At 56.4% G+C, this 14,076-nt stretch overlaps 2 protein-coding genes across 6 annotated transcripts in view; one reads left to right on the forward strand and one right to left on the reverse strand.

The window, feature by feature from the left end:
- Positions 1 to 166: 166 nt before the first annotated feature.
- TAF11 (TATA-box binding protein associated factor 11) lies at positions 167 to 2,353 on the reverse strand. Its single transcript, XM_066203766.1, is given in 6 exon segments — positions 167 to 584; positions 1,212 to 1,308; positions 1,532 to 1,619; positions 1,803 to 1,942; positions 2,014 to 2,244; positions 2,246 to 2,353. Coding segments are annotated over 6 exon segments (795 nt in total). The 3' UTR covers positions 167 to 453.
- Positions 2,354 to 2,919: 566 nt separating this feature from the next.
- Positions 2,920 to 14,076, forward strand: part of ANKS1A (ankyrin repeat and sterile alpha motif domain containing 1A) — a 77,365-nt gene continuing 66,208 nt past the window's right edge. For all 5 annotated transcript variants that reach the window (XR_010723823.1, XM_066204163.1, XM_066204159.1 and 2 more), the window contains exon 1: positions 2,920 to 3,125. Coding sequence is in view for 4 of the 5 variants with exons in the window: in XM_066204163.1 (XP_066060260.1) it covers positions 2,923 to 3,125 (203 nt within the window). In the remaining variant the exon portion in view is untranslated. The remainder of the gene's footprint in view (positions 3,126 to 14,076) is intronic.

Below are 14,076 nucleotides of genomic sequence, written 5' to 3' on the forward strand. Positions count from 1 at the left end.
TCCCAACGCTGCTGTTTTCTGGGCAGCTCCTGGATTTGGAACACTGGATTTGGAAGCACAGCTGAGCCATGACTCCATATGTCCCAGCTCCCAGCACGTGTTCCCAGGGAACCAGGCTGGGAGCAGCTCTGGGAGCACCTTGGGTCACACAATGAGCAGCTCCCAGTCAGGTTACAAACACAAGAATAAGTTTAATGTACAAAAAAAAAAAACCAACCCACACATCTGGGCACAGATGGCACGTCTGGGCCAGCAGGAAATGCTCTGCAGCCCCTGGATGTTCCTCTCCCTTCTGCGTAGAGAGCCCAAGTCCAGGTCAAGGGCGCATCCAGGCTCTGCCCAGTGTGGGCAGGGACAGCAGGAACATCCTTGAGGTCCCACAGGCCACCCCAAAGAGGCCTTATGGAAGAGTCCATGTGGGAAGGTCCTACAGGAAGCTCATTCCAGCCTCTCTCAGTGGAAGATGATCTTCTTGTACTTGGAGTTGGGGATTTGCCCACGTGCCTTGAGCCTCCGGACGGCCTCCCTCATGTGCTTGGGCTGCAGGGGGGGCAGCTCCCCCCACTTCTCACACACATCCAGAGCTGCACAAACAGAGAGAGGGGTCATGGCAGGGGCCAGCTGAGCTCTGCCCAGCCCCTGCTGCTGCTTCAGTGAAAGGAACAGGTAATGTTTGTGTTTGGGGTTTGCAGCTCAGAGCCAGGAATGAACCTGCTCCGTGAGCTCCTCCTTGACAGGAGTCCCAGAGCAGCAACCAGGACAAAAAGCTTCTAAACCACTCAGGCACTGTGGAGATGCTGGATCCTGGGAATGGAGGAGCTCAGAGCCTCTGCTCTGGAGCCCTGGGGGCTGGGTGGGCTGTGATCCCCCGACAGTTGAGCAGCAACAGCTGATCCGAGCCCATCCCATAAAGGAAGACTGGGGCAGGTTTAGAGGCTTAAGGAACTCCTCTGTCCCTGCAGCACTAAAGAGATCCTCATGCAGCTGCTCTGGGGCTGAAGGACAGAGCTGCCCTCCCAGGTTCTCTGCCTGAGGAGAAGCAGCAACACTGGCAGGATCAGAGGGCTGTGGCAGCTTCCCCAGGCCCTGCTCCGAGCCAGAGCTGCTGCTGGAAGGGAGAACCACGGAAAACCCTGTCCTGTTCCAAGTCCTGCTCCAGGCAGGGAATTCACCCCGGGTTCTTCAGTTGTCACTGAGCAGGTGCCACTCACCTTCCTCCACCACCTCCCCAACGAACACCTTGGAGATGCCCGACATGGCGATGACGACGTTCTGGGACACGGAGGTGCCGGTGATGGACTGGATCAGCTGGGACAGGGACAGGGACAGTCAGAGCCCCACGGGCTGTGACCCCTCAGCCCCACCCAGCCCCTGAGCTGCAGCATCAGGTCGTGGTGCCGGGATTTGAGCTGGAATCCATCGGGATCAGCCGTCCCGGAGCACTGGGCTGAGCCGTGGGAGCGGCACAGCTCCGGAGGGTCCCGAGGCACGCCCAGCCCGCCCCGCTCGGGCTCTTGTTCCTCCCTCGTACCCGTTTGATGGCGGCCTTGGGGAAGGCAGAGCGGCGATACATCTCGTACCGGTTCAGCTGCTCCTCGGAGAAGGAGGAGACCAGGATCCTGCGGGGGAGAGAGCGATCATTACAGCCCCCCGCGGTACCAGCCAGGGCCGGGAGGAGAGGGCAGCGCTGCGCTGTAACGCGGGGTGGGAGGGGGAATCTGGGACTGCGGCACCGGGAAGGGTGAGGTCGGAACCGGGGACACGATTCCCGAACTCCCCGGCACCGCCGCGCCGGCACTTACTGCATCTTCTGGATCTCGTCCTCGTCCACTTTCTGCTTCTTCTCCTTCCGCTCCTTCAGCTCCAGCTTCACCTTCCTGGCCGCACATGCCTGCAGCCCCGGGTCCTCCGCGTCCGCCGCCTCTCCCTCGGCGCTCCTCACCTGGACGAGAGGGCAGCGCTCGCTCTGCGGCCCCGCGGCCCGGCCCGGCCCCGCTCCCGCTCCCGCCTCACCTCCCCGTCCGCCACCTCCGCCTTGAGCTCGCTGCTACCGCCAGCCTCCCCCACCTCGCCTTCTCCCGCTCCCTCTGCGGCTGCCGCTTCCCCCGCGGCCGCCGCCCCATCGCCGGCGATGGGCGGAGATGAGCCCGCGGGCGGCGGCTCCGGGACAGCGGCGGCACCGAGCGCTTCCCGGGCCGGGTCCGCCATGGCCGCGCCCGCGGCGCCTCCTGATGACGTAACACTACGAGTGCCGTGAGGAGGCGGAGCCTATCGCCATGGGAACGGGGGCGCGTGGAGGCTCGTGATGACGGACATTTACCGGCGACACTCGGGCGGAGGAGTCTGTAGTCATGGCAGCGAAGATGCGACGGCACCTCCTGATGACAAATGACCGCGGGCGCCGCGGCGGGGGCGGTGCCTGTTGCCACGGCAACAGCGACTCGGCAGCGCATCTTAATGACGCTCTACGGGCGCCGCCATGGGGGCGGAGCGTGTCGCCACGCCAACGGCGCCTCCTGATGACCACAGCTACGGGCACCGCGAGGCGATGCGCGGGGCCAGGCTTGTCGCCATGGCAGCGGGGCTGTGGAGGGGGGCCTCTGCGGGGCTCAGCCCCGGGCCCCGCACGCTCGGACCGACCGGCCCCGCTCTGAGCCGCCGTCCCCACACCCGGAGCCTGCCGGGACACGGTGTTAGAGCGGCCCCGCCGCCCGGGCCCCGCACGGGAAACCGCCCCAGACCCGCCCAAAGCGAGCGCGGCTGAGGGACCACAGGCAGCGTGGGGGGGGCGAGGCCTACACAAACCCCGCCCCTTGTGCCGCCCACCCACCAGGTCCCGCCCATTCCCTCCCTTCAGGCCCCGCCTCCGCCCCGCCGCGGCCCCGCCCCGGAAGTCGCGCGGGCGCCCGGGCCGCGCCGGCCATGGGGAAGGAGCAGGAGCTGCTGGAGGCCGCGCGCACCGGGAACCTCCCGGCCGTGGAGAAGCTGCTCTCGGGGAAGCGCCTCAGCTCCGGCTTCGGCGGCTCCGGTGGCGGCGGCGGCAGCGGCGGCGGCTCCGCGGGGGGAGGCGGTGGCGGGAGCGGTGGGAGCGTCGGTGTGGGGCACCCGCTGTCCAGCTTGCTCAGGTGAGCGCGGCCCCGGGGCGGGGACCGAGGGGTTTGAGATGAGGTGCGGGCTCCGCACGGGCCGGGAGTTGGTTGTGGGGCTGCGGGACAGGAGGGAGCGGGAGCTGTGGGTGGCGTGCATGGGGCCGGGGGCTCCTGTAGGGCTGGATGTGCTCATGGAGTGCAGCCCCAGCGCTGCGGGACAAAGGGGTGCCGGCGGCTCCCGGGGCTGCAGACCCGCCGGGGTCTGTCCCCAGGCTGTCCCCTGGGGGGGTGGGCCGGAGCTGGACGCTCCCCGGGTAGGACTCGAGGGCCGAGGGTGTGGGACGAGACATGGCAGCGGGCTGTGTGACCTGGGCACCCCTGAGGGTTTGGTGGGACCAGAGATGCCGGGGGGCCGTGCCGGAGGGAGCCGCGGCGGAGCCCCTCGGGCTGCCGTGCCCTCGGCCGGCTGGGACCGGAGAGAGCGGTGACTTTGTGGCTGTGTGCAGCCGGCAGCGCCGGGGCTGGGCGCTGGCCTGTCCCCCGGTGTCACAGCGCTGCTGTGCTGTGTCTGAGGGCTCCGTGGCCGGGGCAGGTTCCCGCGGTGGGAGCCGCGGGGTGACTTTCCCGGGTGTCGGGCGAGGTGTCCGGGCCCTGCGCTGGCATTGTCGCGGCCGGCGGTGACACTCTGCCGGGCCTGGGGTCGGCTCGTCCCCAGCTCCATGTGGGATTTGCTGGTTGAAGCCCTTGGATCTTTGTTAGGGTTTTTTTTTTTTTTACCTCTTCCTCGTTTTTTGGCATTACCTCTGGCTGCTGTGCTTCTGGAGCTGCAGCTGTGGGGCACTTGTGCCTCTGCCGGGAACGCTCCTGGTCCCTGAGCAATTGGTCTGTACGGGAGGTGTGGAGGAGATTGGTGTCCAGTGCCAAGTGACACTGTTGCTACGCAACCCGACTGTTCAGAGGGATGTAACTTGCCCCTTTTTGGCTGAATTTAATCCGTTTTTCCTTAGCATAACCCAGTTGGATACCTGCAGGTTGTGCTGGTGGCAGAGGCCTGCAGACATGCGAGAGCTCACCCTGCCCTGAGGCACACGTTTGCCTTTGTGAAACGTAAATCTACCCTTGGGTCGAGCTTTGTTCTTCTCTTTTGATATATTAAACAGTCTGAGCCCTTGTTTGAGCAGGATGGATGTGCCCACAGGGGGCTCAGATCAGCGCAAAGGGTCGGTGCAGTTGAACACCCCGTGAGCTGAACCAGATCAGCCGCTGCCTGGCAGCACCTGGGCACGGCGGTGCCTGTTCCCTGCCTTTCCCCGGGACAGTGCCCGTGGTGCCACGGTCCTGGAGCAGTTCCATGGTGCCAGAGTGAGCCAGCCCATCCCTCTGACCCTGCCCTGTCACTGTGTTTCTCACTTGTGAACACGGCTCTGTGCACAGACACCTGTCTGAAGGATGGTGGCTGTCACAGCTGTCACTCATATTCTGTGTTCACTGCCCTGGCTGTTGGATGTACCTGCTGGTGACCCTGGAACTGCCCCTTTTTCCCCTGCCCAGGTCCCAGCCCCTGAAGCTGTTTCTCCCTGTACAGCTGGGATTTGTGCCTGCGACACCAGTTCCTGGTCTGGCTGCACGTTGTGGGGCATGGCAATGCATCCCGTGTGCCACCTGCTGCCGTTTAGGGGCTTTGTGGCTGGTTCCCACCTCCTGACCACTTGCTGGGCTCTGGCTCTGTGAGACTCCTCCAGGTGAGGGGGAGTTTGTGATGAGGTTTTGATGAGAAGCAGCTGCTGAGCGTCCCTGCAAGGAGAGGTCAGAAGGTGCAGGACACAGGCTGGGGCAGGCTGTAGGGACCAGACAGATGAGTTTTGGGGTGGAGAAAACCTCACTTTTTCCAATGCTAGAGCATGGGAACTTCTCTGATGTAGGATTTTGCCCTCCTTGGTTGTGAGGAGAAGCCTGCCCTCAGTCAGGTCTGCATGCTCAGTATTTTCCCTTCCTCAGGCAGCCGCTGGCCCTGCTCAGGCTGATCCCTGGTCCTGCTGAGGCTCCTCATGTCTGTGAGGATCTCTCCTGACACGGAACTGCTGAGCTGCTCTCCACCCCCAGAGCTCGTTCCCAGAACAGGATCATAAACACTCTGCTGGGCCGGCACCTTTGTTCTTTTCTCCACCCGATTTCAGGTCCCTATTTTAGTTCCTATTTTATTCTTTTAAGTCCTGCCATTTGGATAACCTGTTCCCAAAGCTCTTCTCTCCTGTCACAGCTCTTTCTGTCAGTTCTGCGTTCCAGGTGTCTCAAAGATACAATTTTGGATGGGGTGCAAACCAGGCATTCCCTGGAATTCCCACATTACACCTGGTGTGTGCTGAGCTGGCACCTGCTCTGAGCTGGCACTCATTGGTTTGGGCCATTTCTCTTCCAAAGAGAGCAGGTGCTGCTCCATGAAGTGGTAGAAGATGCCCCTGGCAGTAGATTCCTTGGAATGTGGTGTTTTATCAGGTAACCTGACCTGCCATCAGTCTGTTATCAGTTAAATGTGACCTTTGTCACGGTCTGGGCTGCAGTTGCTCCTGCCCAGGCCCAGCAGGGCCCGCTGGGTGTGGAGAGAGCACAGACTCCAATCACCTGTGGCTGCAGGAGAGCAGGAAGCAGCACGGGATGGAGTGGGATAAGCCACAGGAGGAGGAACTTCAAAGACAATTTAAGTCTCTCTCTCGAGGGGTGAATGTGCCAGGGTGTAACAGTCAGGGCATTGGGCAGGAGAATAAATCCCAGTGTGAAGCTGCTGGGAGTCGGGAATGCTGACAGCGGGCTGAGGGAATGTGGAGGATGCAGGAGGGGGAAAACGGGAGCGTGGATTTGCCAGAGCAGATGGTGGGCTCACAAAGAGGTGATGGCTGCCAGGGTTTGGGAGGCTCGGCTCCCTGCTGGGATCTGCCAAGGCCTGGCCCGGCAGGGAGCAGAGCCCATCTCCTTGGCCAGGCCTGGCTTCTCTGGTTCCAGCCACGGATCACGGCACAGGCAGAAGCACCATGTGAGGAGCAGGGAGCAGCCAGAGAGAAAACCCACTCTGTGCATGCACAGCTTAAGGCTTATGAGCAACAGCAAGTCCAGAAATCAGAAATGGTCTGTGAATCCTTGAGGTTTCTCGGGGTTATGAGCCACTTCTGCATCGAGGCTGCAGAATTTCATTTATTGTATTTTTTTTTTAGTGGTTCGCTGTGAAGTTAAAGATGGGAAACAACAGAACAATCTGTGGCTGAGCTATCAGGCTGCATTCGGGAGGTTTTGCCAAGAGCAATGAGGGATGGGTTGTGTTAAAGCCAAATCTGCAGAAGCGACTTTTTATTTTCATCTATTGCTGTGAAAAGTCTGGATCTGTGTTGCCAGAGGGGGAAACTGAGGCTGCTGCTGAGCCCCAGATGGGATATGCAGTCCCCAGGGAGGGTGTCAGGGAGATGGTTCTGCTGGGAATGAGGAGTTTGGGTGCACATCTATTGTGGGAAGGGTCGAGTCTCTCCACAGGAGCCACAACCCTTGTTCCAGGCGTTGCTGCTGGTGGGGGCTCTGGTTGGTTTAGAGAATGACATGGTGTGATGGCAGAACACTTGCGGTGGCTTCCAACAGTCTGAGGACTGTTAGGAGTCAGAAAAATGAGTTCTTTTTTAAAAAAGTGGGGTTTGGTATTTGTTCTGGCGTGGCTGATGGTTTACAGCAGGGATCTGTGTACTCCTGGGAGGCGAGGCTCTGATTGTGCCTGTCTGCTGCCGTTCCCTTGGAAGGGACACGGTGCTGTTGCCAGGAATGGGGGGGATTGCCCTGTCCGAGGTCAGGGTCGGGCTGTCGGGGTGTCTGTCCCTCCGTGTGTCCTGCAGTGTCCCACGGAGACAGCAGCAGGGAGGCTCCAAGGTCCGGCTGCCAGGGTTGTGCATACAAGGTGCTTCCCTCTCTTCCCCTTCCCCATCACAAGGGCGCTGCTCCTGCTGCTTTCCCACGGAACAGGGCAACGTTGGGTCTTCCCCTCGTCCTGCTGCTGTGATTCATCATCTCACCCACTCCAAACCTTCTCCTCTCCACGCCCTCCCGTGCACACGGATCCCTCCTTAATTACACACCCGAGCACAGGGGTTGCTGAAGGTGCTTGTGCCACAGGCACAGGTGTGCACCCGCACTCGGCTGGGAATTGTTTCCTAAGTACTTCTTAAAGAATTCAAAGGCTGCAGTTACTGGCTGTGACTCTGCAGTGTTTTGTCTCTGTGTGATGTAGTTTTGGAAAGCTTTTGTTGCGTGCTTTGGTCAGCACAGCTCCGTGTTCAGGGCTGGGTCAGGAGCACCGGGCTCTCCTCGCTCAGGGACCTCAGAGCAGTGGCCTTAGCTCTGCCCAAGCCAGTGGGCAAAGCAGCCCTGGTGGTTTCACAGCACCTGGGGCTTTCTTGGACACATGGGAATTGATGGGTGGGTGGGTTCCTTCCTGTGAAACCCCCTTGAGAGAGCCCTGTCTCATTCCCTTCCCAGTGGGCTGTGGGCAGCCCCAGGGTTTGGTTGGCAGGGAGGGGTTTTGGAAGTGGAAGGCTCTGCACACACAGGTGGGTTGGGGGGGGCTGAACATTCTTCCAGGTGTTGGTTTTCCATCAGTCTTTCCCCACGTGCTGAGTCCTCTGGTGCTCTGGGACTCTCTGTCTTGGGAATATTGAAGTATCATCGTGTTTGTGTCAGATGGAGGGTGAGACTTCGAGCTCAATTTTTGCCTTGCTTTGAGAGTGTCTTGAAGTGCCAGGTGACTTCTGGAAGTACTCATATGCTCTTGCAGGTTACCTCAAATGCTTCATCAGGGAGTTGCTGTGAGCTGAGATGTGAGGAGTATCATGGGGGTCCTGGTCTCAGGTGAGGAGCATCAGGTGGATTCTGCTGTGCTGAGGATGCTGAGGATGTTGGAACCAAGGCAGGTGGTGCAGGATGCGAACAGTCACAGTGTCCCAAGGTGGCAGGGGCTGGGGGCTGGAGCAGAGCCCAGGCTCAAGGCTCCCAGGTGTTTTTCCAGTTGCCAGGTTACCTTCCCAGGAGCATTTGCAGGGCTCACCTAAGGTTTGTGCTCTGTCCTGTCATGGAAGGAGCAGCAAAACACATCCACTACATGCATTTACTCATTTCCCATGCCATGCCTGGGCCTGGCTCCAGCCCTGGCTGGAGGATCCTGAGCAGCTGTTCAAAGCCTGAGTTGTTTGTGCTCAGGTGCTTGTGAGACTCGAGTGCTCTGAGGGGATGTTTGTGAGGTTCCCTGATGGCTTTTTGATTTGTATACCCCGAGTTCTTATCCTGCCATTGAGCCGTGTGAGGAATTTTGGGAACAAAACACGGCTACACCTGTCACCAAACCTGAGGTATTTGAGTGATGGGATCCTGACATTTCCACAGCCTCGTGGCCTCTACTCGTGTCATCAGTCCTGAAATATCACTGCAGATCTGTGCACAGCCAGAGCACTCACTCTGTGTTCTGGAAGCAGGAGTGATGCAGAGCTCAGCTGGATGCTGAGTGTTTGACGGATGTACAGTGCAGTGTAAAGATTCCAGCTTGGTCTGGCTGGGATGAGGAGCCCAGCCATCCCCAGCTCCTCTTGTCGAGGTTTGGCTGTGCCAGGGGAAACGCTGCAGCTGGCAGGTCTAATAAACTGCTGTCTCCTGAGGCTGCACAGCTCCTGGATGCAGCGGGAGGGAAAGGCAGGAGGAGCAGTGTCTCCTTTTCCCTTCTGCTCCCTGCGTGCAGCAGGTCGTGCCCCAGCAATGAGTGTTGGTGAAGTGGAGCTGCTTCACTCGGTGCCACAGGTCCCCTCTGGCTGGGGAAGGCCTTTTGGCAGGGAGCAGAGCTTTTTGGAGATGAATGGTTGGAACAGAATTTGGTGTATTGGGAGCAGCTGAGCTAAGAAACAGCGTTCACCCAGCTGGGTTTTTGTGAGGTAGCGCATCATTTCAGTGAGACTAACGGACAAACAGCATAGAAGAGACACAGAGTACAGGTGATACAGAAGGGAGGAAATGCATCCGTGTCATGCCAGACCAGAAGGAAAGCTCCTCTCAGCTGCCCTGGGACAAAGGACAGGCAGTTCTGGAGGCTGAGCCCCTCCTGTGGCAGTGCCTGAGGGACTGCCAGGCTGGCTCTCAGCAGAGAACATGTGCTGACACCTCCACTCCATGTGAGCCCATCACCTTTCCGGGCTGTGCCACCCACTCCTGCTCTGTCCCGCTCCTGGGATGCAGCTGTGGAGTGCTGTGGAATCCTCTCAAGGTGAAGTGTCCTCGAGATGAGAAGATGCCTCTGAACACGGGTGATGGCCCTTTCCTCTCGTCACTGCAGCACAAGCTCTGCCTGATGCTGAGCTGGCACTGTCACTGTCCCAAAGAGCTAGCTCCAGCGTACAGCTTAGTCATGGAAATGAGATAAATCCTATTTCACAGAAACTGGTAAAAATAAAACTATTGAGGATTGATTTGTTTCTATAGCAACCGACTGGCGAAGTGAACACAGCTGCTGTCTGCAGGAGGGAGGAAAACAGAGCTGGAAATGTCGGTGCACCTGGGCTGGCTGTCGGCAGCAGAGAGCCTGGGGGCTGGGGAGAGGGCAAAGGCTCAAATAAAGACAGGGCAGGAAGGTGTGAGCTGCCTTTGGAATGAAATTTGAGCTGGAGCGTGTGAATGTGCCCTCTTCTTCACGAATCCTGGAGAGCCTCAGAGCTCTTTATGTCCTGATTCCAAGAGATTGTGCTCCTGCACCCTCATGGGTGGGGAAATGCTGTGCCCTGGGTCAGGCAGGGCATTAATACCACACGGTCCCTGGGTATCCATCAGTCACATGCACGTTTCTAGACCCGAATCCAAAATTACTTTGTCCTGGTGCCATAACTCAATGAGAAATACTCAGCTTTGAGAAGTTTGGATGAATCAGATTGGAGTTAAACTTCTTCGATTGCCATTTAACTGTAACTGAATGTGGTGCTGGATACTCAGCAGGGATTCCTGCAGGTGTTTGTATCCTGGAAGAAAATCCAGTTGAGCCTCCAGACTGCTGGATAAGGGGCTCAAGTTTGGAACTGTTTCTATCTTGGCAGTGTGTAGATTTGTGTGGTTTTTACTTTTTCCTAAGCCAAGGATTTTAGCTGGCTCTGGCACATGCAGGATGTGAAGGTGGCTGTTTCCCCAGGGTTAGTGAGGGTGAGCTGTTGAAATGTTTGGGAGGCTGCAGCATGCAAAGTGCTGGGACTGTGTGTTTAGGCACATGCTTGGCTTGCTGACGTGGCTTTTGAGGGTTTCAGGTGAAAATCGGGGTGTATATCTGACATAGCAGGACGCTTAGGGAATTACAGGAGGAAGAGTGTGTGTACATGGCTTTCCTGGACACTCTGCAGGAGCCCGAGTTGTTCAGCTGAAGGAAAGTTGAGCTGGAGTTGGCGTTTAGGTTTGATAAGCCCAGGTACGTTCGCACTCCTCCCTTGTTATTTAAATACATGGTTTCTTTTAAAGGGAAATTAGATTTAAAAATCAACGTCAAGCACGAAAGAACAAAACCCTGTCTGAGAGTGAGTGCCATAAATATTATGTAAATACATTATCTCATTAGATTTTTATCTAATCCTGTTGCCTGCTGTTGTGCAGACTCCTGAGGCGAGCAAGGCTGAAGATGTCATAGGTGGTCTTTCAAATCTAATATTGAAGTGGGTTGGAAATTAGGTGAATCAACTTTTGCCTCATCCTAATTAAGACACCGAGAAATCCGCTCAAGTTTGGCATTACAAAGTGCCTGATTTTAGAACAGAATCCGATTCCAAAGGCTGGATGCCTGCTGAGGTTTGAAGCACCCCCGTGCAGGAACCCAGGTGGGCTCCACAGGCTCTTCCTCACTGCTCTCAGTTTCAGGAATCAGCACAATTTTTTTAGGAATCAGGAACAGGATTAGGATAAAGCCTTAAGCTCTGAAGACTTCAAAGCTTTGCGCCGTGATCTTGGTTCTGCTACAAGGACAGAGAAATCCATGAGATGACTTAAATAAGAGGCTGTGTCCTGTGGGCTTGCACTGGTTTTCTCCTGGTGCTTCTTTCCAGTGGTTTCTTAAGCCATGGTTTCTCACTGCACAGTGGGGACTCGGATAGAGTTGACTGCCCTGTAAGAGATGTTTGACCTCAATTCATCCCGTGATCCCCAGGGCTGACTTGTGACTATCCTGGAGTGTTGCTAGTAACCACCTTTGCATCATTTTCAGTTACTGCATTGCCCCTGTGCCCCCTTCACAGCTCCTTTCAGCCTGGTGCAGGCTGTGAAGCTGTCTGAGCTCCTGTGGCTCATCTACTCTGGGTCAGAACAGCTGAAAATGGAACTTGGAGGATGTGTGGAATTCGTGCTGGATTTGGCATTTTGGAAATATTTCCTCTAATCTCAACAGAAATTATTTCACGGAAGGAGTGAAACAGGATGTGACCTTGACATTCCTTTTCACTGAAAATAAAGACTAAAGAGAATTGGTTTAAAAGCTCTGAGGATCCTGGTTGTTATATGGGTTTGAGTCGTTACAGCTGAGATATAATTATTTGCTGGGACAGCCACAGTTACCCTGAAATTGTGTGAAGTCATGGAGTTTTATCCTGCATATATTTAGGAGTCTGACTGGCGTATGTGCATTCCTTCTGTACATTTAAACTCTCAGACTGGGGAAGGCTCTGTAGCTGAAAGCAGCTTCTTGCTGGGAGAGCTGTATTGAACAGAGAAAAGGCTCAGAGCTGGGTCTGTTCTTCTTGCAGAGAAGTGGGCAGAAATATTTCAAGGGGTTTGGAACATCATATGTTGCGTATGTTCCCCAAAGAACGAAGTTTTTTTCTGGTGAGGAAAAGCTTTTTGAGGCTGTCATTGTAGGCAGAGTCAGGGCTGACATTTGGGTGAAACGAGGACTGGAAGCTGCAGATCCACCATGAAATATGTGGGAACATTTCTCTTTGCTGCCTGTTCTGATATTGGTTCAGTTTTCCAGCATTAGGGGTGGGTGCAGCTGCCTCTGGCAGCTCTTGGGGAGCAGTCCCTGCCCTTCCCCAGGGCTCTCAGAGCAGGGCAGGACCATCACACTCCACCCCTCTGTTTGACTGCCTGGCTCACGCTCTCAGCTCTCAGCACTGTGTTTTTCAGCTCTAACCTTATCTCTGTACAGATAACGCAGACAAGTAATGACAACTTCTAGGAGTTATCTGGGGATTCGGGAATAATTTCCTGCCTTGGCCATTCACGCCTGTTCCTGCTCTCTAACAGATTGGATTTCAAGGATGCTTCTGGAGTAAAAGGATGTCCTTTCTGATTTCTATCCTTCTTTTCCTGAGCTTTTCCTTAGGAACTGTTGACTAAGTCAGTGATTTCTCTGCTTGTTTAGCATCCACCAGGAACAAGCAGAGCTGGTCACAGAGCTCTGTGGTTGCTCAGGTGCGTTCCCCATGTTCCCACCTGAGCCACCACAGGGTCACTTCTCTGTTTGCTCTCCTCCTCTTACTGTCTTTGCTCCCTCTTTCCCCTGTCACTTGCTCTTCGGGCACCCAATTAAAAAGCTCATCAGGAAGGAATGTCTCTGGAGTCAGTGGTGTGTCAGTGCCTTGTTTGTGTCCTGCACTGTTGCCAGTTAATCTCTCCTTGCTGTGTCTTTCTTTAGCCCTCAGGGAGTCCTGGCTAAGCTGGAGCTGGGATTGATACAGGCTTAAATGGAGCCATGTGGGTGAGCGGCTGGGCTGCTGGTGTGGGCTGTGTTCAAGGGTAAAGTGTGCTCCAAACGCTTCAGTGGAAGCTTTGTTGTGGCTCTGAATTCTCCAGTCCCGTGTCCTCTTCCTCGAGGGCCTTGCCTCTCATCCTGTCATTCTGCTGGTTGGTGTCAGAGCTACTCATTTCCTTTTCACTCCGGCACCGTGTTTCTCCTGCCTGTCCTGATGTCCTGGGCTGCAACCCAGGGGTCCCTCCCAATGTCCTGGGGTCTTTCCATGTGCACGGAATTGAGCACAGCAGTGCCAGCACCGATTCGGAGTCCTCATGTCACTGATCTGGGCAATGTCACGGGGGAAGGGGGATGTCGTGCGAATCTCTGTCTCACTGGTTTCAGTCTCCCTAAGGCAAAAGTGCACTCTGTGTGCAGTTGTTGGTAGAAAATAATTGCATTTGCTTTTTTAATTGCTGTAGGGAAGGGGTAATTCGGTCCCTGAATCTCTGTCTCTGCTTGATTTGGCCTATTTACCTGCTTTTCATCTGCCCCAGGTCAGACACGTCACGGTTCAGTGTTCCAGGCATCGGGGCTGGGCAGCAGCCAGGCTGAGAGGGGTGTGAGCAGGGTTTGGGAAGGGGTGGGCAGCAGCCAGGCTGAGAGGGATGTGAGCAGGGTTTGGGAAGGGGTGGGCAGCAGCCTGGCTGAGAGGGTTGTGAGCAGGGTTTGGGAAGGGGTGGGCAGCAGCCAGGCTGAGAGGGATGTGAGCAGGGTTTGGGAAGGGGTGGGCAGCAGCCAGGCTGAGAGGGATGTGAGCAGGGTTTGGGAAGGGGTGGGGAGCAGCCAGGCTGAGAGGGAACATGAGTGTGGGTGACATGGCACAAAGTGAAGGGCCAGTGCCCCGGAAGAAGCCATGGTGGCCCAGAGGAGCATTAGAGCATGGCTGGCTGGGCTGAGCAGACAGACCTTGAGAAGTCTTTGAGTGCTCAGATGGGGAGAACATGAGATGGTTTATTGTCTCTCTACAGAGACGTCTGAGACTTCACCAGGAGGAGGGTGTCCATGTTTAAATAAAGTGTCACCATCCCCATACCCTCCTAAGTGCAAGGTGCTAGAAATCCCAGATTCCTACTAAGATGTGTATTGGATCTGATGCCTGTGGGTGCTGGAAACAAACATTAACTTTGTGGTGTTCTGATCCCGTTGACGTTGTCTGACAGTGAGCAGAGGGTGACACATTTTCTGCAGTCTCAAACCACTTAATTGACACATCCA

The sequence above is a fragment of the Chamaea fasciata genome, unplaced genomic scaffold (assembly GCF_029207755.1).
Source record: "Chamaea fasciata isolate MVZ Bird 193981 ecotype frontalis unplaced genomic scaffold, bChaFas1.0.hap1 SCAF_25, whole genome shotgun sequence".
NCBI classification, from domain to species: Eukaryota; Metazoa; Chordata; class Aves; order Passeriformes; family Sylviidae; genus Chamaea; species Chamaea fasciata.